Source organism: Rhinolophus hipposideros (genome assembly GCF_964194185.1).
Source record: "Rhinolophus hipposideros genome assembly, chromosome: 9".
Classification (NCBI taxonomy): Eukaryota; Metazoa; Chordata; class Mammalia; order Chiroptera; family Rhinolophidae; genus Rhinolophus; species Rhinolophus hipposideros.
The window spans coordinates 65,723,745-65,748,823 of NC_138055.1; the positions used below are offsets into that span (position 1 = coordinate 65,723,745).

Sequence of the window (25,079 nt, forward strand, 5' to 3'; positions counted from 1 at the left end):
GTGTCTGAGCGCGGATGCAGGGAGGGGTAAGACCTCGTTCTCGCTCTCAAGGCGCTCACATTTACACTTCGTATTTCATCGTGGACCTGTAACTCCCATCTTTCTAGAAGCCCCAGCTGGGAGACATGTCAGAAACACTGGGAAGAGAAAATATTGCAAGACGTTTGCGTGCGCCCGGGGCAACGTGGAAACAGTCTCTGCAAACTGGGACGTCCCGCCGCCGCGCCCCCGCCCCGGCCCCGCCGTCGCCTGCAGGCCTAACCCACACGCACAAAAGAAACTGCCTCTACCCCGAGGGGCGCAGTTTTTCCTTCTAGACCGACCGGCGGGCTTGCAGGGCAGACGGCGGCCCCCAACCGCCCCCGCCTCATTCCCCCGGGCCTCGGAAGTGACGCAGCGCGCCCCGCCCCCGCCGCCAGATCCGCTGCTGCTGCCGCGGCGGGCGGACCTGCAGGAGGCGGCGGCGGCGGCGGCGGCCGAGGCCGAGGAAAGATGGCGGACGGTGTGGACCACATAGACATTTACGCGGATGTGGGTGAAGAGTTCAACCAGGTACGTGAGGGCCCCAGGCCTACGCCGCCGAAGCGGGCCGTGTCGCGGCCCGGACGCTGAGCCGGGCCCGCCGTGGGCTGCGAGCCGGCGCGGCTGCAGACCGTGCGCCCTTGCCGCCTGTGGGCCGTGCCGCCCGGCTCCGGCGCGGCGTCCCGCTCGCCCCTCGTTCTACCGCGACGTTTCGCAGGCCGGGGGCGGTGCGGCCAGCCGCGGGGGCCCGGAGCGCGGCCGCGGGCCGCGGTGCAGCCGCCGGCGGCCCCTCCCTCGCCGCTCCCTCGCCTCCCATTGTTAGCGGCGGCGGGCGGGCGCTTCCCGCCGCGCTAGGCCCGGGCCGTGGGGCCGCGTGTGTGCGGCGGGGGTTCAGCACGGCGCGCTCCCGCGCCCCCTCCCTGGCCGCCAGGTCGAGGAGCGAGCCCGGCGGGGCGCGCGCCGGCCCCCGCCTCGGCCCCGGCCTTGCCTGCCCTGCCGCTCGGGCTCCGATTCCTGTCGTCGCTCCATTTTGTCTCCGGGTCCGCGCACGGTCGCCGCCTGGAAGGCCGCGTTCGCCGCCCTTTGTATCCCGCGCGCCCGGCGTCCTGGGCCCTCCTGCTCGCGTTTGCGACAGGTTTCGGCGTGCCGCCTTCCTCCTCCTCCTCCTCCTCCTCACACTCGCAGGCGGCGGCCGGGACGTGGGCGCGTTTGCAACAAGTCCTGTGACTTTCGGACCCAGAGTGAGCCTTTACGAGTCGGTGCGCTGGGTCCTGCCTCGAGGGTAGGGGGCGTGCAGTGCCTTTGAGGCCCCGTGGTTCTTGGCCTTTTTCAGGGAAATACCCGCGCAGCTAGGTGGTCTGGCCAACAGGAAGACTTAGAAGCGCGATGGTTGCGTGGAACCGAAAAGATGGTAGCTCGCCGAGAGATCGGTGGAGTGGTTCAAAGAAAGAATGCCCACCTGAAATGCCTGTGCTGTCGTGTCAAAACCAAGGGCTGTAGATGTGACCCGGTGTTCAAAAGCACAATGTTAAGATACCCTCCGAGGGACCTGCTTTCCATTGTGAAAGCGTGCAGAAAGTGAGAATGCAATGTTTTTCCGGTGTCTCCCGGGCCACGCGTGGCCTAGGACTGAGCCGCGGAGCTGCGGTGTCGGACGTCGGGCATCCTTGCAAAAGAGCTCGTCCTAGAGCAGTGACGTTTAAGCTCGGAACCCGCTGTTCACATCTTTCCTGTCTTTCATGTAGTGACACATATTTTAAAAATCAAATTGGGCCTAACTGCACTGCACCTGAAAGCTTTTTTTTTTTTTATATTTTCCAGGTCCGTATAAGAAACTTAATCAAATTCTACTGATTAATCTGTTTGTTTCTTCCCCTCCGTGAAGGATCTTATTTGTGACTAGGGGCTCAGGATTTTTTTTTTTTTTTTTTAAATTGCGCAAGCTGGTAATTCTTACCGCTCTTTTTTTCAGGAATGACTTTGTGCCCCTGGTTTAAATATTAGAAACAAATTTTGCGTTAGCTTAAATGTTTCCTACTCTGTTAGAGACTGAATATGTTTAAATGTAACCCAGTGGAATCAAACGTTAAGCTTTAAAATGTCTTTATTGTGCTTATATTTTGAATATACGATGCCTTAATGGTGTCAGTGACAAATTAGAAAATTCTCTTGAGTGCTCCAGTCAGATTCTAATGCTTTTAAGTCGGACAAAGACTTTCAGGAATTTTTATTTATCAGATGAGTATGACATCTCATGCAAAAGAGGGCCATACCTGCAAGTAAAGGAACAATTAAGTGTTCAGATCTCTTTTCATTAGCTTTACTTGCAGGAATATACATTTGCTTTGCCTTTCTACCCACAATAAAGGAAAAATTGGTGTGCAATTTTAGAAGTTGAGCTTTCTTTAGGACCTCTCCATGAAATATATTTTAGGCTTTCATAAACTAAATTTGGGGTGGGCATTTCTCTATTCCATATTGCTGGGTGAAATGATACATGCTTATCTCTGTGCTGTAACTAGTGCTTGTCTCTGACTGAGCAGGAGGTAAGACGAGATTAGAATTTTGTGGCCCTAGTGAGGAATTTACCCCTTATGGTTCTTTTTAAAATGTAACTTTGAAAAAAAATTTATTTTCAATAAAAAAAAATAAAATGTAACTTTTTGTTGACTTGTACCAATAGCATTATATCTCACATAGTTGTATAATTTTACCAGTAAAATATTTGTGCTTTTGGATAGATTAATGGGGGGATTAAATAGAGGCTTTGTTTTGTTATTTTGCATGTCATTGGCCTTTGTACTCTATTGCTTGCTGTAGCAATTCCTGTACAAAATATGGCCAAAACAAGGTTCATCCTGTTTTTTCAAATGTTACTATTATTGAAATAGTTTTCTGAATTTTCATTAGAATTAGAGGCAACTACAAAATTATTACTGATTAATTTGCACTCTATTAGCTAATGACCTTATTTGTATCTGTAAACATTCACTTTATTGTAGTTGAGTAAAATGTTTTACTAAGTATAACCAGTCTTGATTTACTTTATAGCTTCTAAACTGCTGTAAACATTTAAAAAAATTTTTGTTCTTTAATGTGAACTGCAGTTTTCATTGAATTTGTATACGTACTTTGAAATTCTCTGTAGAGTATGTATTTCCCATTTCTTCTATTTTAAATGGTCGTACTTTTATGAAGCTTTTTTGAGTGTGTGTTTTGGGAAAGCGCACTATAAAGTGTGATGGGGACAGCCGGTTAGCTCAGCTGGTTAGAATGCCATGCTCTTAACAAGGTTGCCGGTTCAACAAGGTTGCCGGTTCGATCCCCACATGGGCCACTGTAAGCTGCGCCCTCCACAACTAGACTGAAACAACTACTTGACTTAGAGCTGATGGGTCCTGGAAAAACACACTCAAAATAAATAAAAGTTAAAAAAAAAGGTGTGAGACATTCAGCTGTCTTAGAAGAAACTTTCTTTTGGAGATGGGGTGAGAATAAGTTAATGAAACTATAATAGAGTTCCTTTCTTCACCAGAAGAACTTAAGAATGGGAATAAAGTCGAAGGGGAGAAGGCACAAGGGACTGAGCTATTCTTTATGGGTGCTCTTTAGTTCTTAAATTGAAGGTCTTTGGATGTAACCAAATCGAGAACAGTTGCCCCAGTGGAAAGAGAATTTGAACTACTTCCAAACCTCTACATTACTTGAATTTGGAGTTGAGAAGAAAGCAGTTCTGTTTTAGCCTTTAGTGTGTATCTGTTCAATTTGAACTGGGATTTGTACTCAAATTATTGTTAATAGCCTAATAATTAATAATTATAGACTTTTATTTTGACCAAAACTAAATAAAATTTAAAACTCAATTTTTCAGAATACATTTCTTGAGTATCTGTTTTATGCCAACAAGGAGGGATGCAAAGTTTCGGTAGTCTCTACCTTTAGAGTGCACTGTAGTATGGGTGAGAAACACCCACGTGATTACAACACAGACAGGTTGTGTATTGTAGAATCCACTCCTTTATATGTACCTTTATCTGTAGAATTTTTGCTGGCAGGGAAGAGGAAAGTCCAAAATTTTATGAACTTCAGGAAAGCTTGTACTGTATGCATTGAAGTAGTGTGTATTTTGCTTGTTTGAAAATCAACAAATTCTTTTTTTTTTTTAAGTTTTTAATCCTTTTATAGGTTACCTAAACCACTTTTAAGAAAACTGTAGAAAGTTAGTAACTGCCACAAGCAAACGCCAGGCGGTGGCACATGTCAATTTTCCACAGAGTCCTGCTTTGCGGGGTGTCTGCACTGCTCTGGGTCTCTGCTCACACTTGCTGGAATCAATCGCGGCAGGATTTAGTCCACAGGTCGCTTTTCCCCATATTTCTTTGTAAACTCTTCAGCATTCTTACAGAATTTTTTACGGTCCTTAGAGTATTCTTCAGCTAGGTCAGCCCGAAGGGGGTGCTCGGGCTGGGGGTCGTTCACCAGTGCTATGAGGGACTGGATTACTTGGTCGGTTTTGGTTGCTGGCTTCCAGTTTTCAGCACTAATTACTGGCAGACAGACCTGCCCCTTTTCATCAATGTTGGGGTGATAGATCTGTGTTTTAAATGTGATCTTTGGTGGTTTGAATGGGTACTCTGCTGGAAAGTTGATTTCGATTCTGAAGGCCCCCTTATCATATGGAGGGTTATCAGGAACAATAAGCCCTTGCCAAGTCAATAAATTAGCTTCATCAACCTGGATGTTACGGAAGTTTTTCATTCCACATTTGCGGATTTCTTCAAGCTCCTTCATCAGCCTCCTGCTGGCCGCCATCTTGGATCTGGTGCTGCTAACAAATTCTTAATGTAGAATTTAGTTACTGATCTGTCTGGCAGTGGGTCACTGTAACAGTGCTGCTTTCTGACCACCAACTTTAAAATGAAAGTGTATATAGGTAGTGGCCGGAAAAAAATTCACTTAGAAGTTAATCTAGACATTCACCTAGACATTCTTATAAGTCAGCTTGCCTTTATTTCATTAGTTGTTATATTTTATGTTTAGTGATTATGTATCTCTAGCCAGTTGTCTAGCCAATTTTGGAAAATACGTTTATTAGATAAATCAGTGAAACCTTATTTCTGATAAATTTATATTTAATAGAATACCCTGTAAGATAAGTCTGTAAGGACAACAGTTTAGTGGTTACCAGCGGGTAAAGGGGGATGGGGAGGGGAAAGGGAGGGTATGGTAGAAGAGGGTAAAGGGGGTCAAATATATGGTGATGGGAGGAGAACCGACTCTGGGTGGTGAACACATAACGCAAAAAAAAAAAGTCTAAAGTCAAGAATGATGAAGTAGGTAGAGATTGACTCAGAAACTTGGGTAGAAATGTTTAGAGGAGCTAGAACTCTTCTCACTCAATTTTATTATTTATGAGTGTAGTCCATTCAGCTGCCAGTGAAAGTCCACTTTGGTTTATGTGGAATGTTTTCAGTACGTAGTTGGCTTCCTTACTATTAGTTGAGCTTCTTACAGGAATTACAAACTAATTTTAATATCTCCCCAGAAAATAACTAGATGAAATCAGAAAATTGTATTTTCTAAAAAGATAAATATGTGTTATGTTATCTGATACTGGATTTTGCGTGCTATAGCTAGTATTTGTCTTCCTTAGTATAGAGTGCATTTTGTAGATGCAAAATGCAACTTTTCCCCCACATATATTTCTCTAAATGGAAATGACTATTAAATTCCTTTCTTTTTCTTTGATTAAATAGAGGGGCTGTGAAACAAGTGGCCTTTGCTGTGCCATTATTGGTAGTACCTCGTGCAGGAATGGTATTACTACAATTTTAGCAGTGTTGGGCTGGTCAGGAAGAATGAAGAGTATACTACAGCTAATACAATGGTCATTCCAATGATGGTATTCAGTATATACAGTGTGTCTGTGATATTAAAATTTTATGGGAGGTAATTAGGGGAAACTGTCTAAAAATAACTTTTTGAAGGGAAGGGGAGGGTGATAATAAAAAAAAATGATTGAGAAACATTGTTTTTAAAAGTAACTAATAGAATTTTGGTTACTATCCATGTTATTTTTAAGTGTTTTCTCTTGGCCATAGACAGCTATTTGTACACCATGTAGAACATAATCTTGAAGTATAAAATCTTGAGAGGATACCTTACCTTTAGAATGATTGTAGTTGATTTAGAATGTAAGAAAAGAAAAAATTACTTAGTAGATTTTTAAATAAACCCTAAGAGCTGTTAATTATTGGAAGTTATATAATGCGCAGCTCTGTTGAGCTACTGTGAAAAGTGGATAGTTAAGATTGTGCAGCATTTGGTATCTAAAATTATTAGAGGAGTAATGTTGATATTTTCTTGTTTTTTGAATGCCATTAAAATTTCCAAAAGGTAATAATTGAAAAGACTCTTTACGTAGTAGAAGCTGACATTGTTGACCATTTCTCTTTAACAAAGTAGAAACCATTTTTTGTTTGTTTGTTCAGTAGGCTTTCAGAGTTCACTTTCTTTGTATATGACCTGTGACATACATTTTGCAAAATTTCAGAATATGGGTGTTTTCTCCCCTTTTAAAGTGGGGATAATAAGTAGGTTGTGTTCTGTATTTATTTATTTTTTTAATGTGGAGAGTAGGTGTCATGCTGAAGCTGAAAAGATTACTGATACTACAAAAGAACTTATGCTTTTTGTTTTTATAATGGTAGCAAATGTATTTAGATTCATTAATATTTTTTCACCACAACCAAATGCATACCGTTGGGGCTAGAAGTACAGGCTGTGGCCTTGGAACAGAGCGAAGCTAACTAGGCCTCATGGAGATCAAACCCCAGGACCATGGTCTCAATTAGCATCATACTTCAACCAATTGGAAGCAGTCCAACTACCAGACAATCTGGCTGATCCTAAGTATTGGTAGAATCATATCAATATGGAAAATTGGTTGATGTCAACATAGGAATTCATGGACGGACAAAAATAGTAAGTGATTGTGATTCACCAGGTTAGTGTAGCTGCAATTATGCTTGTAAATTATTGTCTACTTATGTAAACATTTTCCTAGATTTACAACCAATGAAAAATCAAATAATGTGTAAACTTGTTTGGTGAAAGTATACATTTAAATACTTTTATTTTAGTCCTGCTATTAATAACCCTTGCATTCTTTTTTACTCTCCCTCAGACCACATGTTGTGATTATAGTCTCTGCTGAGGAGGATGGAAACACAGCTCCCTTTGAATAATAATAATAATTATTATAATTCTACTTGACGTACAGAACTGGATTGCAAGAGAGTTTAAAGTGCCCACTACCCTTTCTGGGAAGCTTTTTAGTAATTTTAAGTGGGTTGAACCACTGCTGCAACTACGCCACCTGAAGCTTCAGCTACACTGAAACTTCATAACAAAACTCACCCTCCTTTTTTCTAATTTTTACTTTCACTGCAATTTGAGCATGTTACTTTAACAAAAACTCGGTTCTGAAAGATTATTTTGGTGTTGCTGTAGAAGCAAAATTAATGGATTGTTCAGTGACTTGTGGTCTGCCCATTGCTAAAGATGGGTTTGTTCTCTGACTTAACCTTGAGATTTTGGATCCCTTATTAAATAAGCCTTACATTCTACCTCATAACAAAATTGTTATGTAAAGATTCTGTTATATAGTTAGTAAATTGGTTAGCTCTGTTATGCGGAAGACTATCTGAAGATGACTTCACAGATTTCAGGTCCCTTTGGCTATGTGTATAAATGGTATTTCCCCTTCTAGGATTTTTCTTTTTAAAAAAATCTGACTTTGGCTCCCTTCTGAATAACAAAACAACAGCTCTGTTCCTTCTGGGACCTATAATAATATTTTGTTGATCTGTTTACAATCATTATGAATTTTTCCTCTGGGTCATTCTCTATACATGTAATGGTCAATCTCTAAAACTACCAGCTCCTCTTTATATGCCATTTGTATAACAATTCATCCTTTATAAATTGTATTAATGGGAGAGGATGTGAGTTATGGATGAATTCTAAGTTGGTTGTTTTGTAACTAATTGCCTCTCTATCATCTCAAATATTCTGTATCATAATAAAATAGGTCACATCAATTTAAGTACTTAATGGTGGGAAAAGGGAGGAAAATGAAAATTTTTTCACTTCTATAGGCTAGCTAAGCCTGTAGCCCAGTAATGGTACCAAAGGCAATGTAAATGGTGTTGAGTGTTCTGCCAATACCTGCATCTTCTTGGGCTTATTTACAAATTAAACCCTCCTTATTTCATTTTTTCTCCTCTTTACATATGTTTCTTTTTTGTTTTCCTTTTCCTTGCTTATTTACGCATGTAAGTGGCATTCACTAGCATTGCATTAATTCAGCTGGTGACACTCAGTGGCAAAGCTTTACTGCCTAGATCCTATTCACGTGTTTTTTTCTCTTGCTAATTGACTAGATGTCTGAGAAGTCAGGTAAGCATTAACTCTTTGTTGACTGAGAATAATAAAACTGTCGCTAGATACTAATTTGCATAGTTTTAAGTGTGTTTTATTCTTTTTCTCTTGTACCTTTGTTATGACATTTGGAATTATTTACTTACCCACATTTCCTTATTCCCTGTGGCTCAGCTCACTGCTTTTTTCTAAAACTAATAGCTTTCACGGGGTTGGGAAAGAAGATCCTGATATATCACAGAAAATAATAGTTATCTTTTTCTCTTTTTCTGCAGTTAAATGCTAAAGATTTGTAATGGCTCTGATTTCTGTGATAATTTTGTATCAGTTTTTTAAAGCTTATCTATTTTTATTAATTCTTGAGTTACTACTTTTACTTTAATAGTATTTTACTTCCAAGAAAAGTTTTACATTATTAATTTGCCTCCATGTCATTCTTTTCCCAGAGGAGCATTATTTTCTGTATTACAGTAAAATTGTGGGAAAATAGGATTGTTTGGATAGAAATTCACTTTACAGGCACTGTTCAAGAATACATGTATGGCATAAAGTGTAAGATTTGTACCTAGACCTTTGGGCCTTTTTCTATCTTCAACCAGATTTTTAAAACAAAAACTGTTGAATTTCTGTTCAGATCTTAGTAGTAGTCTGACTACTGTATAACTAGAGCATTATTTCTGTATCTCAGGAAGCTGAATATGGTGGGCATGATCAGATAGATTTGTATGATGATGTCATCTCTCCATCTGCAAATAATGGAGATGCCCCAGAAGACCGAGATTACATGGATACTCTCCCACCAACCGTTGGTGATGATGTGGGTAAAGGAGCAGCACCAAATGTTGTCTATACATATACTGGAAAGAGAATTGCATTATATATTGGAAATCTAACATGGGTAAGTAAACTTAGCATATGAATTAAATTATTGGTCATTGATTTTGAGCTGGTCCAGTTAACATTTTTCTCCAGTTTTATAAAATAAGAATTTGAAGTTACTAGATTGGTGGTTTTATATGCTTGCTCGTGCAATGAGGAGGGCAATAAAAGTATCTTTAAAACATAAATTCAGATCTTCTAGTTTTGAATTTTGTAGTCATTCAACTTATTTTAGTAGAGATTTCAGTTAAATATATTCAATTATTTTATCGTCAAATCCATTATTCTTTTAACTTACTATTCCTACACTTCAGCTATCCCAGTTAAAAAAAAAATGCTTACATAAGGTCTCAACCAGCATCAGAACTGTAAAAGGAGAGAAAGAGACAATATGACTCTTGATCTAAAAAAGTTTCAATACTTAATCCATGTTTTGGGCTTGTTGAGTTTAATTTCTGCTCTAAAATTTGAAATCTGATTTACGGAAATATTGTTATGTATATTGTATTATAATTTGAGTATATGAGACTAAGATTAGTGTTTGGGAGATTCATTAACTGGTTGTTCAACGTATATAATTTTATTAGCGTTAAATGTTAAATATTCATTAGAATAGTGCTACAGAATATTTACATCTTTCCACTATATGCAGTAATGTTTCTAAGTAAAGTTTTAAAATTGTGTAGAAATCAAAACACATCCTTAATAGCATTTTAAATGTTTCCATTTAAAAAAAACTAATTAAACTAATTCATTGATCTCCTACCACCCAGTCTGAGCAATTTCTTACAATATTGGAGACAGGAGCGGTATAGTTATGGAGTGTGGTTGCTAAGTAAGACTTTGAATCTTACCCCTCCATCTATTGGTTTGTGACATTAGACAAGCTCTTTAACCTATTGCACCACATGTAAAATAGGAATAGTAATAGGACTTATACGTTATTAAGAGTTAAATGTTTGATATAAAGTACATGGTAGGTGCTCAATACATATGTTTCTTTTTATCTTATGTTAAAGCATAAGATGGAATTTATTTCCCCAAATAGTTTCCTTTAAAGAGAGGAAGCGAGAAGTGACGTTGGTTTTATTAAAAACTTAAAAGCATAGCAGTTTATAAAGTTGGAAAAGAGCAGAACTTTTTAAGAGGAAAAAAATACACATATCTGATCTCCAAGAGTTTGTATCTTCTGTTTTCCGAAGCTTAGCAAGGAATGTAGTTAAGTCCTCAGGTGTTTTTTTGCTGTTTAAAAATTGGAAACTGACTTGCAGTAATTGCACTTCAATTTCTCACCGAGTATTAATTTTCTCCTGTTTATCCTGAGTTTACCCTTAAAAACTAAATTGAAGCAATAGAAATCTTGGATATGGTTTGATGGTTGATGAGGGGGAAATGTCTTGCAGTGGACAACAGATGAAGACTTAACTGAAGCAGTTCATTCTTTGGGAGTAAATGATATTTTGGAGATAAAATTTTTTGAAAATCGGGCAAATGGCCAGTCAAAGGGGTAAGAATTTTGTTTTAATTCTTTTTTTTTTTTTTTAAATTTAAGTTAGTAGCTAGTGATTATAATTTTGGGGGTGTGTTTCCTGAAAGTTAATGCTGACTACATGTGTGTAAGATGTTTTAGTATCCACATTGGCAGGAGGTTCCTGGACAGATTCATACTCATTTCACTTGCCCTGTGATCTAGCTCATTTTCCTGAGTTCCATGTATGGTTCAAATGTTCACTGAAATAACAGTTTGAAGAAGTGTTACTTACTATCCCTGTGCTTAAGGGATGCAGGAAGATGAGCAACTGGAGAATGGGAGTAACATGGATATTTTGCTTAATTTTTAAAAACTATTTATACAAATGTGGTAGGGTCATTATAGGAATGTTATAAAATACAGATATCAAAAAGAAAAGAAAAAGCCACAATCTCACTATCCAAAGATGATCACTCTTAACATTTTAGTGAATATACCGTATTTTGCCATGTATAATGCGTACCCACGTTTTTGGCCCAAACTTTTAGGGAAAAAACTCTTTTGTTTTAATTGTTTAATTCAAATTTTTATTTGTTTACATTTAGGTACTTGTTTTTTATATTATAAAGGAATTTTTGCGTTTTTTAACATATTATGGTACAAGAAATTTTATGTAACAAATTACAAAACACAAGAGCAGATACAAGGTACAAGGAATTAATTTTATGTACAGGTAACAAATTTACAATATTTATGCATCATAGAAGGCCAAGAACTCTTCGTCATTGCAAGTTCATCATAAGTTCAACAAAACCAATTGTATTCCAGGGTATTATTTTGCATACGGATATCGTTATTGATAAATAAAATAATTAAAAACATTTATATAGATACGGAATTAGTACTACCCATATATAATGCGCATCCTTATTTTTCCCTCACACACACAAAAAAGTGTGCATTATACACGGCAAAATACAGAGCTTTCAGGTTTCTTCATAGGGCTTCCTATTTTTATTGCAAAAAAGCTGAAGAAAAAAAACAGGATTGTAATTCGCATGTTTTATAACATGTTTGATACAGGAGTAAAACAAATGTTTATCAATAAATACACATCTTCTCTAATGTCTAATTCTTTCCATTATAACCTTGTGTGCTACTGTAATTTATTTTGCCATTCATATTTTTGGTTATTTGGGTGATTTCAAGTTTTTACCTATTACAAATAATGTTACAGTAGGATCATTTTATATAAATCTCTTGAATTTTTGCTATAGCCTCCTACTTGGTGTTCCTGCTTTCACTGCAATCCCCTAGAGTCTATACTACACTAATAGAAGTTGAAAAAGAGTGACATCAATATTTGTTCAGAGTCTTCCTATCTCAGAGTAAAAGCCAGAATGTTTACTGTGGCCTACAAGGCACTGTGTGATGTTTCCCCACCATCTCTTTGACCTTATCTTTTTCCACTCTGCCTCCTTAGGTTATTTCACCCACTTTAGTCTCTTTGTTGTTCCTCAAACACATTCCTAGTTAGGACCTTTACACTAGCTGTTTTCTCTTGGTTTATTTTCCCCCAAAACATCCACGTGGATCTCACTTCATTCAAGATGGTTTAAGAATCCCCTCTCTGACCATCGTGTGTAAAATAGTACCTTCTCCTCCCATTACTCTGTTTCCTTTACTTTTTTCTTTATGATGGTGGATTTTATTTGTTTATTGCCTTGTCTTGTCTCCCACTAGACTGTAAGTTTTAAGAGAGCAGGGATTTTGTTTTGTTCACTATTGTATCCCTAGCCTTAGAATGTTGCCTGGCATGTAGGAGATGGTGCTCAATAGAGATTTGTTAGATTAATGAATTCATTAAATTGTTTCTAAATGTTGTGACCCAAGATAATCTTGAGTCAAACTGGAATTTGTCGACCAGACTAAGGGATCTATCTAATTAATGGACTATTTTGAATATTAGGGAGAAAAAGGTCCTAAGTTCCTAAGAGCACTTCTGACGATAATCTAGAGTATCCTATAACTTACAAAATTGGTAATCATTCATTTTTTTGTTTTACATGTATTTTTCTTAATTGCAGTATTCACATACCATCAAATTCACCCTTTTAAATGTGCAGTTCACAGGTGTTTAGTATATTTACAAAGTTGTGCAACCATTGCCACTACCTCATTCAAGAACATTTCATCATCCCCCAAAGAAATCTCATAACCATTAACAATCTGTCTCTGTGGATGTGCCTTTTCATTGTAAATGGAATCATATAATATGTAGTCCCGTGTGACAGACTTCTTTCACTTAGCCTGTTTGCAAGGTAATCCATGTTGTAGCATGTATCAGTACTTCTTTTTATGGCCAAATAATACGCCATTAATTGAATGTACCCCCTTTTGAAATTTCATCCATCATTTGATGGACATTGGGGTTGTTCCCATTGTTGCTATTGTGCATAATGTTCCTTTGAATATTCATGTACCAGTTTTGTATGAACATGTATTTTCAATTCTGGTAAGTGTGTGTGTGTGTGTGTGTGTGTGTGTGTGTGTGTGTGTGTGTATCCAGAGTAGAATTAATAGATTATATGTTAACTTTATATTTAACTTTTTGAGAAACTGCCCGATTGTCAAAATGGCTGTGCCATATTACATTCCCATCAGCAATGTATGATGGTTTCCGTTTCTCCATATCCTCACCAACCCTTTTTAATTCTTTTTCATTTAAAGCTACCTTAGTGGGTGTGAAATGGTATGTCATGGTTTCAATTTGTGATTTTCCTGATAGTTAATGATGTTGAACATCTTTTCACAGTGGCATTCATAATAACCGAAAAGTGGAAACAACCCAAATGTCCAGCAGGTGATGAATGGGGTTTTTAAATGTGGTATATCCATATAATGGAGTATTATTCGGCCATAAAAAAAAAATTCAGTACATATACATAATGCCACATGCATAAACCTTGAAAACATTGTGCCAAGTGAAAAGCCAGTCACAAAGGACCATTTATTGTTTGATTCTATTTATATGAAATGTCCAGAATACGCAAATCTGTAGAGACAGAAAGTGGATTAGTGGTTGTTTTGGGTTGGGGGATGGGAGGAAGTGGAGTGACAGCCAATGGGAATGGAGTTCATTTTGGAGTGATAAAAATGTTCTAAAATTGATTATGATGATGGTTGTAAAACTCTAAATGTACTGAAAAACACTGAATTGTACACTATGAGTGGGTTGTATGGTATGTTATTTAAAAAGTTAAAGATGAAAGTTTGAACTATATAGTTTTAATTTATGAAATATTTTTAGTTCTCTTAGATACAATTAAATTCAGGCCATTTCCTTTATAATAACAGGAGCATTATTGATCTCTCCTCACTTTCTACCTCACCCCTTTAAACATCTTTTAGGTTTGCCCTTGTTGGTGTTGGATCTGAAGCATCCTCAAAAAAGTTGATGGATCTGTTGCCTAAAAGAGAACTTCATGGTCAGAATCCTGTTGTAACTCCATGCAATAAACAGTTCCTGAGTCAATTTGAAATGCAGTCCAGGAAAAGTAAGCAATCGCTCTGGGGCTTTTATTAAAAGATATGTATTTTCACCGGTGTTGCTAACATTTGTTAGATGTTATATTGGAGAAGTCATCTTAATATTTAGTTTGTTGGAGAATCCATTTTAGAAAGTCCATGCTTTGAATTTGATTGAATTACTGGTTATGACTGGTCCTGTGTACTGGAAACCTACTCCCATTTTTCTCTAGGTGTCACAAACCCAATACTATTCAACAGTGTGCAAGTTCTATAGCCCTGCCATTCTTGTCCTGTCATTCCCATCCTAGAGAAAGGAAGAAACTACATTCTAATCCTTAGATTGAAGGAAACTTATGTGGATGTGTGTTATGGTGGGGGAGAAACCACTGATAACCAGAAAATATTCGTTGATTTCTGCTTGGCACCAAGACTTTTCACCACTTGGTAAAGTGAATATAGAAAAGATTTGCCATTACACACTTATGAATGTAATCGCTTATTGAGATAAGATGGATGATCATGTAATTTACAGAAATTCAAGTGGTTGTTTTTCTTTTAATGTTTTAGCACTTAAGACTTAATGAAAGAATATGTTACAAAATTTAAATGATCTGTGCTTACTGAAATTCAGATTTCTGTTGGAGAATTTTGGTCTTGGCTGCTGCAGAGTACTACTGGTCTTTTGAAAGTAACTATTTACTTATTGGAAATACATTTATGCCTTATATTTTGAGACTTCAAAACAACTTAAATAGACGTGAATGTTTTCCTAATCAGTACTTCTTATGTAGTTTGGACAGGCCCAAGGCATCTATAAGTTAATGTGTAGTGTAAATGAATTTTGAGGTGCAATTGTTTCTAATAACAGTGGCTACATTTCAGAGAACTATTTTAATAAATGCTATTTATGAGTATTTGGATGTTTGCAGCTACACAATCAGGACAAATGTCTGGGGAAGGTAAAGCTGGTCCTCCAGGAGGCAGTTCACGTGCAGCATTTCCACAAGGTGGTAGAGGACGGGGCCGTTTTCCAGGGGCTGTTCCCGGTGGGGACAGATTTCCTGGGCCAGCAGGACCAGGAGGGCCACCCCCACCTTTTCCAGGTAAAATTTTTTTTTTAAATTACCATGGATATAATGTGTCTACCTAATACCTCTTTTCCTTTTCTCTCTTTTCAAGTAATGCATTATTAATGTGACTTACTCTCCTTGTTATGCTATTTTTGGAATCCAGGAAATTTGATCAAGCATCTTGTTAAAGGAACTCGGCCTTTGTTCCTGGATACTAGGATTCCATGGCATATGGGGCACAGCATAGAGGAAATACCCATTTTTGGCCTAAAAGGTCTTTATTTTTCTCCAAACTTGCTTGACTTATATATAGAATATTTACATCCGTCTTATTATCTTACCTCTTAAAAAATCCTTTCAAGACCATTTTTCCTTGTTTCACTTTCTAGCTTGGCATCAGAGTAGAATATAAGGTGGGTGATTTCACTGTAAGAAATGTGTTATGCTGAAAGATGGAAACTATCTCTAAGTAATGTAATCTTTATTAAAGTTTTTGTTTCAATAATTTTTCTTAAGCGTAAATTGATGTAGTTAAATTTGTAAGGATATACTTCACCTTTATAGTCGTTAGTGTAGCATTTACCATATGGGTTTTATTTAAAGAGAAAGAATCTTGGTCTATGAGTTATGCTTTAAAAGTATAATCTTAGCATAAAAGTTAAAATACCTTATTGAAGTGTGTTTTTTCTCTCTCCCCCTTTATTCCGTAGCTGGACAAACTCCACCACGCCCACCCTTAGGTCCTCCAGGCCCACCTGGCCCACCAGGTCCTCCACCTCCTGGTCAGGTTCTGCCTCCTCCTTTAGCTGGGCCTCCTAATCGAGGAGATCGCCCTCCACCGCCAGTTCTCTTTCCTGGACAACCTTTTGGGCAGCCTCCATTGGGTCCGCTGCCACCTGGTCCTCCACCTCCAGTTCCAGGCTACGGCCCCCCTCCTGGCCCACCACCTCCACAACAGGGACCACCTCCACCTCCAGGCCCCTTTCCACCTCGCCCACCTGGCCCTCTGGGGCCACCCCTTACACTTGCTCCTCCTCCGCATCTTCCTGGACCACCTCCAGGTGCTCCACCGCCAGCTCCACATGTGAACCCAGCTTTCTTTCCTCCACCAACTAACAGCGGCATGCCTACATCAGATAGTCGGGGCCCCCCACCAACAGATCCATATGGCCGACCTCCCCCATATGATAGGGGCGACTATGGGCCTCCTGGAAGGTAAGTTAGAATGGACCTTTGAAAGTAGATTTGGTGTATTAGATTGCTAAAAGATATCCAATGCTCCATTACAGAGGTTTTTATAAAATGATAGCCTTTTCTCCATATATTTAATTCTCTGTATTATTTTCTCTTGTTAGAAGAGGCAGTATGATACAGTGAAAAACATACAGAACCTGGTTGGGAGTAATCGATCTCTGCCACTTACATCACCATGTGGTTTAGGGCAAGTCACTAAATCTTGGGGATTTACCTCCATCATTTCTTAAGTTAAAAGAGGTTAATAAAGATAATTTATTATCTTAAAGAATTATACAAAATAAAAATAAAGTTTAAGGATAAAGGGTCGTCATGTCTGCCATAAATAAGTAAGTAAGGTATAATTTCAGCGAGCAAGTAGAATCCTTAAGTTATTTTTAAGATTTTTAAATCTGAATCTCATTTATAAATTGATGACACTACACAGAATACTAAAGTTTCTTCATTATTTTAGGAATCAGATCAGTTTGATAAGTGCTATAGATTATCTCATGCTGATTGGGAGTCCTGAGTAGCAAATTGCTAACTTTTCATTAAAATGGGAACAATAATTTATAAGTATATTTGGGTACACAAAGCCTTGGTAAAACACAGGCTTTATGGAAATTAAAATAATGGTGATCCTTAGAAAAAAGCTGATAGGAAACTCCTGTTGAACCGAGTGATCTCTTAGCCCCCTTCCAAAGCAATTAAAAAATTATCTATGTATTCATCATAATTTGGAGAGCTGTATTTATAATCTCCAAGAAGTATTTGAATTTGCCCTTCAATTTCTTTTGATTTTATCATTTGATTTTGTATTCTTTAACTGTCAGCATATTACACTACTTTGTATTTCAGTTTGTCTGATAATGTCCTGCAGGATGGATTTGAACGTTTGCCTAATTTCATACAATTGCACAGGCCCCAGCAGTAAATTTGATGTTGTAAATAGAGTCTATTGACAGTTACTTATCCATAGATGTCACATCTTTGTGATTGCCAAAAATGCTTTGTTTTCTTTAGGAAAAAATGTTATACCTGCTAAGCTATAGTACAAATTTTCTCCTGGTCAGTTTAATTCCAGTGAGTGACTACATATCAAGTGTTTACCCGTAGTGTATAGGAGTGGGTTAGGTGACTTAGTTTGAGAGGATAAAATTTGAGTCTCATATCCAGAGTCAGATTTTCAAGATTGAAATGGAGGTCCAGGGGGGTGCGGGGTATAATTGACTAGTTTTTATCGGGAAAAGAACTGATTATCTTACCTGGGATTTTTTTTTTTTTTTTTAAGGGAAATAGGATGGACAAGTCAGCATTTAGTTGAAATACTTGGATTTTTTGAACAACTTGTCATTTGGTTGGGATGTTTATAAAGTTTTGGGAATAAAATTAACTTTGTAAGCACGCAAAAGGTTAGATTAGTTATTTCCTTATTTCATTAGCATGAACGGCTGGCTATTGCTTGCCTCAACTCAGTGTCCTACCTACTAGTAACTAAGATGGCAAAAAGTTTACCTTTTCCTGTACTGTACATGTGCACTTTTTTAAAGTTGTTAAGCAGCTTTAGAAAATCTTGGCATTTTATCTATTCTTTTTCAACAAATATTTATACTTAGTAACTTTTGTTTTCCAGAAACTCTTCTAGGGATTCGGTGGCAAGCATCGTCTAAGATCTTGTCCCTCCTGAAATTCTATTAATCAGTCATTTATTAGCCTTCTGTGTGTGTCAGGCCCTATGCTTAGAGGATGCAAACATAAATGAAACCAAATTCCTGCTCTTGATTATGTAGGCTGTATTTTTTTGCAATCAATGGTTTTTGTTTATATATACATTTATACACATGTATATATGTATGTATTTTGTACATGAAATATGAATATATATTCATCAAAACAATTATGTTTTTATGTGACAGAAAAATATTATGTTGTAGATATGTAAATATATCACTTCTGGCCATCAGAAAGGCAAGATTTTAAGCTGCTATTTTATTTTAGCTATAAGACAGTGGTATAAGAAAATTTTGCTTAGATTTGTTCTCTTTGTAGGAGGAATAGCATGCTTCGGTCTGGATAACTAACTACTAGTTCTAAGGCACTTGTCAGAAGCAACCAGTATGAATTGCTTTATACTGTTAAAACTAACTTAGAAAATTTGTTGAGTATGATATAGGTTTATTTTGATTTTATAGGGAAATGGATACTGCAAGAACACCATTGAGTGAAGCTGAGTTTGAAGAAATCATGAATAGAAATAGGGCGATCTCAAGCAGTGCTATTTCAAGAGCTGTGTCTGATGCCAGTGCTGGTTTGTAGATTTCCTTCTGTATTAATATTTCCTATTTATGTTATTCGGAATGACCTAAAACTTAAGTACAGTCTTGAAGATTGATCATTTACATATAGTAGTGATTTTTATATTCCCAAGTCATTACCTGTACTTTTTAAAAAGCATTCAAGGAAGTTGTTTGTCACAGTGTAATGGAAAGATCCCCAATTTAAAAATTATAGGTCTAGATTTAAATCTTTGCCCTGATATTTAATGGCTCAGGAACTGTATGGCAGCTCATTTATTACCATATTTACAAAATGATACCTGTTTCACACAGCTTCAATAATAACAAATTGTGCTGATTTCATGCACGTACTCCTAAATGCCTTTTCTAAATGGTGAAAGACAAAACTAAAACATCTCCTGTGGTCATTTTAAAGTGCGCTCTGTTTGTGAAATGCTTTATTACTTACCATAGGTAGTGTGGTGGTATTTTGAAAATAACATTTATTTCACTTCAACCCTTCTTTTCCCCTTACAGGTGATTATGGGAGTGCTATTGAGACATTGGTAACCGCAATTTCTTTAATTAAACAATCCAAAGTATCTGCTGATGATCGTTGCAAAGTTCTCATTAGCTCTTTGCAAGATTGCCTTCATGGAATTGAATCTAAGTCTTATGGTTCTGGATCAAGGTAAAACTTTCCTGTCTCATGTCTATTTAAAACTGCTACTTTACAAACAGGGAAAACTATTATGTTTGGGAATTTAAAATAGAACTTTGATTGTACTTATTACTGTTTACTCAGCAATTAGAACCCTTAAAGGCTTCCAGTTACTCTCAGAATAAGACTGCAAACGTCAAGGCACTGTGTGATACAGTTCCGGTCTGTCTTTCAGCCTCATTGTGTACCTCCTGCTTTGCTCACTTCTTCAGCCATACTGGTCTCCCTTCTCTGCCTCTTGACACCTCAAGCGTTTGATCATCTCTCTGTTTTTGTATTTTATACTCTTTTCTGCTAGGAACCCTTTCCTTGGTTCTTCACATAGCTGGCTTCTTTCATGCCTCAACTCAATCTAGCTCTGGCAGGGGATGGGTGGGGGAGGGGTCTTTTCCCAGGTTATCCTGTTGTGTTGTTCTGTTATTTCTTTCATAGTACTTACCATAATCTGTACTTATTATTAATTCATTATTTGTTTTTTTCATTATACTTGTTGAAAGATGGAAGGGGTCTTATCTGTACTGTTCACTACAGTATACAGAGGGTGCCAAAGAAATGTATACACATTTTAAGAAAGGAAAAAAACTATTAAACTTGTAATAGTATATACCTATAACAAAAGATGAATACCAGTCATGTTTGACTTCTGCAGTTACAAGAAGCACTCAAAGTGGTTACTATCAGCGTGATTTTAATAGTTTTTTCCTTTCTTAAAATGTGCATACATTTTTTTGGTACTGCACCCTCTGTATTTGTTTATTTGGGGTGACATTGGTTAATAACGTAAGTTTCAAGTGCACAACTCTTTAATACGTCATCTGTGAAATGCATTGTGTGCTCACCACCCAAAGTCTAGTCTTCTTCCATCACCATATATTTGACTCCTTTTGCTCTCTTCAGCCTCCCCCGACCCCCATTCCTCTCTGGTAACCACTGTGTCTGTGTCCATGAGTTTATTTTGTTCATTTGTTGCCTTCTGTTTTATATCCCACACATGAGTCGAATCATAAGGTTCTTATTCTTTTCTGCCTGACTTACTTCATTTATGATGTATGATTATGACTTACTTCATGATTATGACTTACTTCATTTAAATGATACTTTCTAAAGCTCCATCTGTGTTGACCGCAAATGGCAGTACTTCATCCTTATAGCTGAGTAGTATCCACTATATATATGAACCACATCTTTATCCAGTCATCATCAGTGGACACTCAGGTTGTTTCCATGACTTAGCTACTCTGTATAATACTCTGTATAATGCTGCAGTGAACATAGGGGTACATATAGTTTTACGAATAAATGTTTTCTAATTTTTCAGGTAGATACCTAGAAGAGGGATTGCTGGGTTGTATGGTAGCTTTATTCTTAATTTTTTGAGGAACCTTCATGTTGTTTTCAGTAGTGACTCTCACACTATTTCTAATGACTAAACAGTGCTTGGTACAGAATGGGTGCTAGATAAATGTTTTTTGAACAAGGGAGTTAGTGAATGAGTGATCTATTCTTAGTTTTTTAATTAGGTAAATTCCTTTTTTTGTAGTATTTTTTTTGTAGTGATCTGCTAACCTTGAAATAGTACCCATTTTGGAAAGGTAGATCTTTAATCTTCACATGATATTTTTAGATCTGTCTTTCGTTTACTTTATCTGGTGGTAGAGTCTTCTTCATTAAGTTAAGGAAAAGGAGCTTATCTTTGTCATGGTTCCCAACTTTTGACCTAGTGTAAGGATCTTTGTGTCTGAAGAAATTTGTCATAGCTAAACACCATATCTTACATATCTTCTTTTTAACTTTTTAAGTCCACAAAGTAAACACCTAATAATGTTTGCTAAGTCTAATTGTCTGGTGCAAAAATACAAAATAGATATTTAAACTAATAGGCAATTTTTATTGCCTTATTGTAAATTTCAAATAGAGTTTCTATACTTCGGATAAATTACCTGTGGGTTGTTTTGTTTGTTTTTTTAAGCTGGTTCATGAAGCATTTCTCTTTATTAAATTATAATATGAATAGTATCCCAGATTTTACCCGTGGTCATAATTACTAGGTTTCTCCTTTGCTTCCCACCTCACCCTCCCAACCCTCCCAGCAAATATACCCTCTTTCCCTGAAAATAAGACCTCGCCGGACCGTCAGCTCTAATGCATCTTTTGGAGCAAAAATTAATATATGAGCCGGTCTTATATAAGACCCAGTCTTACATTATAGTAAAATAAGACCGGGTCTTATATTAATTTTTGCTCCAAAAGACGCATTAGAGCTGATTGTCCGGCTAGCTCTTACTTTCAGAGAAACACACTGTATATACTATTAAAAAGTTTCTCAGAGGAGTATCATAGTTTGGATAGTTAGGAATATAAAATTGATAACTTAAATATAGGTTTAGATAACCTGTGTTAGTGGGTGGTAATTTTTGTGTTTTTAAGTCCATTGTATATTGAGTAATTTCATGAATTTTATATCTAAACTACCTTCAATAGGTTCTTTAGTTTAAAACACAAAGCCTTTGAATTTCCTCTCCTTTACCTTTTTGTTTTTTCATTCAGTAAACACTACATGTCTGGTTTAGACCTAGTTATAATAAATATAATGGATGATATGTATTGCCCTGGTGTGTCTGGTTCCCAATTTTGGAGTGAATATTTTTTAAAAATGGAATTTCTAGTTCATGCCTCTAGGTGAGTTGGTAAATCATTATTGACAGTTCAACATATCATAAGTCTAAACTACATTTATAAATAATTTTTTGCCTTAGGTATTTTTAAACACCAAAATATTAAATATCTTTTTAAGCTATCCAGTTATGGAGAGCATTAATCCAGTAATTTCTTTTAGAAGACGTGAACGATCAAGAGAGAGGGACCATAGTAGATCACGAGAAAAGAGTCGGCGTCATAAATCCCGCAGTAGAGATCGTCATGATGATTATTATAGAGAGAGAAGCAGAGAACGAGAGAGACACCGGGACCGGGACCGAGACCGGGACCGAGAACGTGACCGAGAGCGCGAGTATCGTCATCGTTAGAAGGTGGGTATTCCTTGTTCCTGTTGCATTTAGTATGTGCATTATTAACAGCAATTATAACTCCGAGGCTATTGTTTATACAGTATATACCTACATTGTAAATGATCAACTACTTGTTCTGAATTTAATCTTCTGTGGAAACTTCAGAGACAAATGACAGGTAAGAAATAACAGGTAAAAAATTTGACCTCTTATCCTTGAATATTGCTGAATTACAACTTTTAGGTTTCAGATTGTTAAGGGTCTTAAGAAAGCAAGAAAATAATCAAGAGGACTCATTGTGTACTTCTAAAATGTAAAAATTGGGATTCTCTTAATCACATACAGTTTGTATATGATTTAAAATATAAAATACAGGGAGTTAATTCATATATGTGTAATGTGCTTGGGCTTTTAAAAATAAATTTAAAATTGCTCTCCTTGAACTAACTTCATTTATCCCTAAAACTTTTAAACAAAATTTAACACTGTAATAATTTATAATGCACGAGGATGGTTTCTCAGTGTTGAAAGAGCTTTTCTGCTTAAAATTTTTTTAGAAAAAACATTTTTCTTGGCATCTGTTTTTTGTTGTTAAAAGAAAAGAAGCAGTATCCTTTAATTTGCAAAGAAGATGTGAAATTTATTCAATTAAAATGGGTTTAGGGTACTCCATATCTAAGAGTTTAAATTGTATCAAATCATACATCCCAGATTATAATAACCTTGAAATAATTTTCGTTGATGTTTCATTCATAAACCATAATCATTGTCTTTTTTTCTGTATTTTAAAACTATTGTGTACATTTTTCACAAAGTGGAAAGAGTTGTCTGTTTATGCTTCATTTTCACGTGTAATTTTATTTTTATATTTGTGAACAGCATTAATTCATGTGAAGGGGGGCACTATAAGGCTTGTGCATGTGACACAGGTTATTCTGTAAACAAATATTTTTTCTTTATATGTTGGTGACATTCAAATTAAATTAGGCTAAAACAAACCTTTTATAGGTAACTATTCTTTACACAGTTATTTTCTATAATCATGGGAAACACTGAAAATTAAGTCATGGTAATTGTTAGTATTTAAATTGTTATGGGCAAAATGAGTTTATCAAGTGTATAATTCTGTGGTAGAATAGTGATTTCTTAAACTATATTTTAGCAAATGAAATCCTTTTTGGATAATAAAATTTAGAAAATAAGCATGTAATACAGTCTTATGGTTTACAAATAAGCTATTACATTATTTACAGTTTTAAGGGCTTTTGAAGTGAAAAGGCCAGTTTAATACTTTTCCTTGCATTTTGAATATGCATTGTGAATATTTATCAAATTTTAAAATTTTAAAATAGTCCTTCACATATTGTATTATAGAGTTTAATATAAGAAATTCTTAAAAACGTTTCTTTAATATGATACAAAACATTTTTCACTTTTAAAATTAGCTTAGTGAAATTGATATTGTTTTTTGGATATGAGTAAGAATTGAATGTTGTATCATGTAAATTTAAAACATTAAATTTTAAAGATGTAGCTTTTTCCACCCCTGGGTTGAATAGATCTGATTTCATCTTACAAAACAATTCTCAGTGTCCATCAGTTGCTTAGGTTAATTGTGGCCAACTTACTACATGAAATGCTTAACTATATCAGCCATTTCATTTGTGATAGTAAGATACAAGTCCTGAGTTATACTTGTATTTAGACTTTGTCAGTTATCAACAAGCTTCTAGTTACTGAAGGTATGGTAAGGAGACTAGCATACATTTTCAGTCATCTCTAAAATTGGTGTGTCCATCAAGGGGCTTCTGAACCAGTTTATACCCAATGAGTTTTCATACTGGTTCTATTTAAACTAGAATAGTAAGCCAAGTAAACTTCTTGCAAAGTTCATTGTTAATTTTAAATACTTTGAATTAACTAACATTACATTTCAGTAATGGGTACACCTAACTATATCATGGCTTGAGTTTCATTACATTCAACATTAACTATGAATTTCTAACTTGCAAACTACTGTTCACATTTTTTCTTAATCACTGATATGTACCATACCAAAATTTCCATGTTTTGTTTGTACATTAATCAAAATTGAGTTGTAATATTGTTATGTGCCTTCATCCAAGCAAAAATTTTACATAAGCATTTCCAGTGTGAAAAATTCTGTTATCCTGGAATATTATACCTTTGCTATACTAAATAGTATTTATTGCGGGTGTAGACATGAATAAAGGGATGGGGACTGGGATTAAATACAGTCAAGTGAAAACTTTTTAAAACAACTATCTGCACATCTTAATCACCATAATAATAAGGTCTGTTGACCTTTTTTTAGAAGTTTTTAAATATGAGTCCTTTTGAGCTTTCATGTAAATCTTAAATTGACTTAATGGAATAAGGGTAATTTGGAAGCTAAAGTGAATG

General features: G+C 36.6%; 2 protein-coding genes across 6 annotated transcripts in view; one reads left to right on the top strand and one right to left on the bottom strand.

Annotated features, from left to right (window-relative positions):
• The first annotated feature begins 272 nt into the window (after nt 1–272).
• CPSF6 (cleavage and polyadenylation specific factor 6) overlaps nt 273–25,079 on the top strand; it is a 77,718-nt gene continuing 52,911 nt past the window's right edge. The window contains exons 1-10 of one of the 5 annotated variants that reach the window (XM_081059163.1): nt 390–552; nt 9,152–9,361; nt 10,746–10,849; nt 14,225–14,370; nt 15,274–15,447; nt 15,578–15,688; nt 16,125–16,629; nt 18,843–18,958; nt 19,464–19,617; nt 22,484–22,676. In XM_081059163.1, the coding sequence (XP_080915289.1) occupies nt 493–552; nt 9,152–9,361; nt 10,746–10,849; nt 14,225–14,370; nt 15,274–15,447; nt 15,578–15,688; nt 16,125–16,629; nt 18,843–18,958; nt 19,464–19,617; nt 22,484–22,673 (1,770 nt within the window). In that variant the 5' untranslated portion in view covers nt 390–492 and the 3' untranslated portion in view covers nt 22,674–22,676. Of the gene's footprint in view, nt 553–9,151; nt 9,362–10,745; nt 10,850–14,224; nt 14,371–15,273; nt 15,448–15,577; nt 15,689–16,124; nt 16,630–18,842; nt 18,959–19,463; nt 19,618–22,483; nt 22,677–25,079 lie in introns of all 5 variants that reach the window. The other 4 variants (XM_081059159.1, XM_081059160.1, XM_081059162.1 and 1 more) reach the window with 4 other exon arrangements.
• Nucleotides 4,294–6,211, bottom strand: LOC308502025 (ubiquitin-conjugating enzyme E2 L3). Its single transcript, XM_081059227.1, has one exon. It carries the CDS (start codon nt 4,831–4,833, stop codon nt 4,369–4,371), a length of 465 nt encoding a protein of 154 aa, XP_080915353.1. The 5' UTR covers nt 4,834–6,211; the 3' UTR covers nt 4,294–4,368.

What these genes read in the sequence shown, in the direction of transcription:
- LOC308502025 (XM_081059227.1), bottom strand. Translation starts at nt 4,833, where the DNA reads ATGGCGGCCAGCAGGAGGCTGATGAAGGAGCTTGAAGAAATCCGCAAA.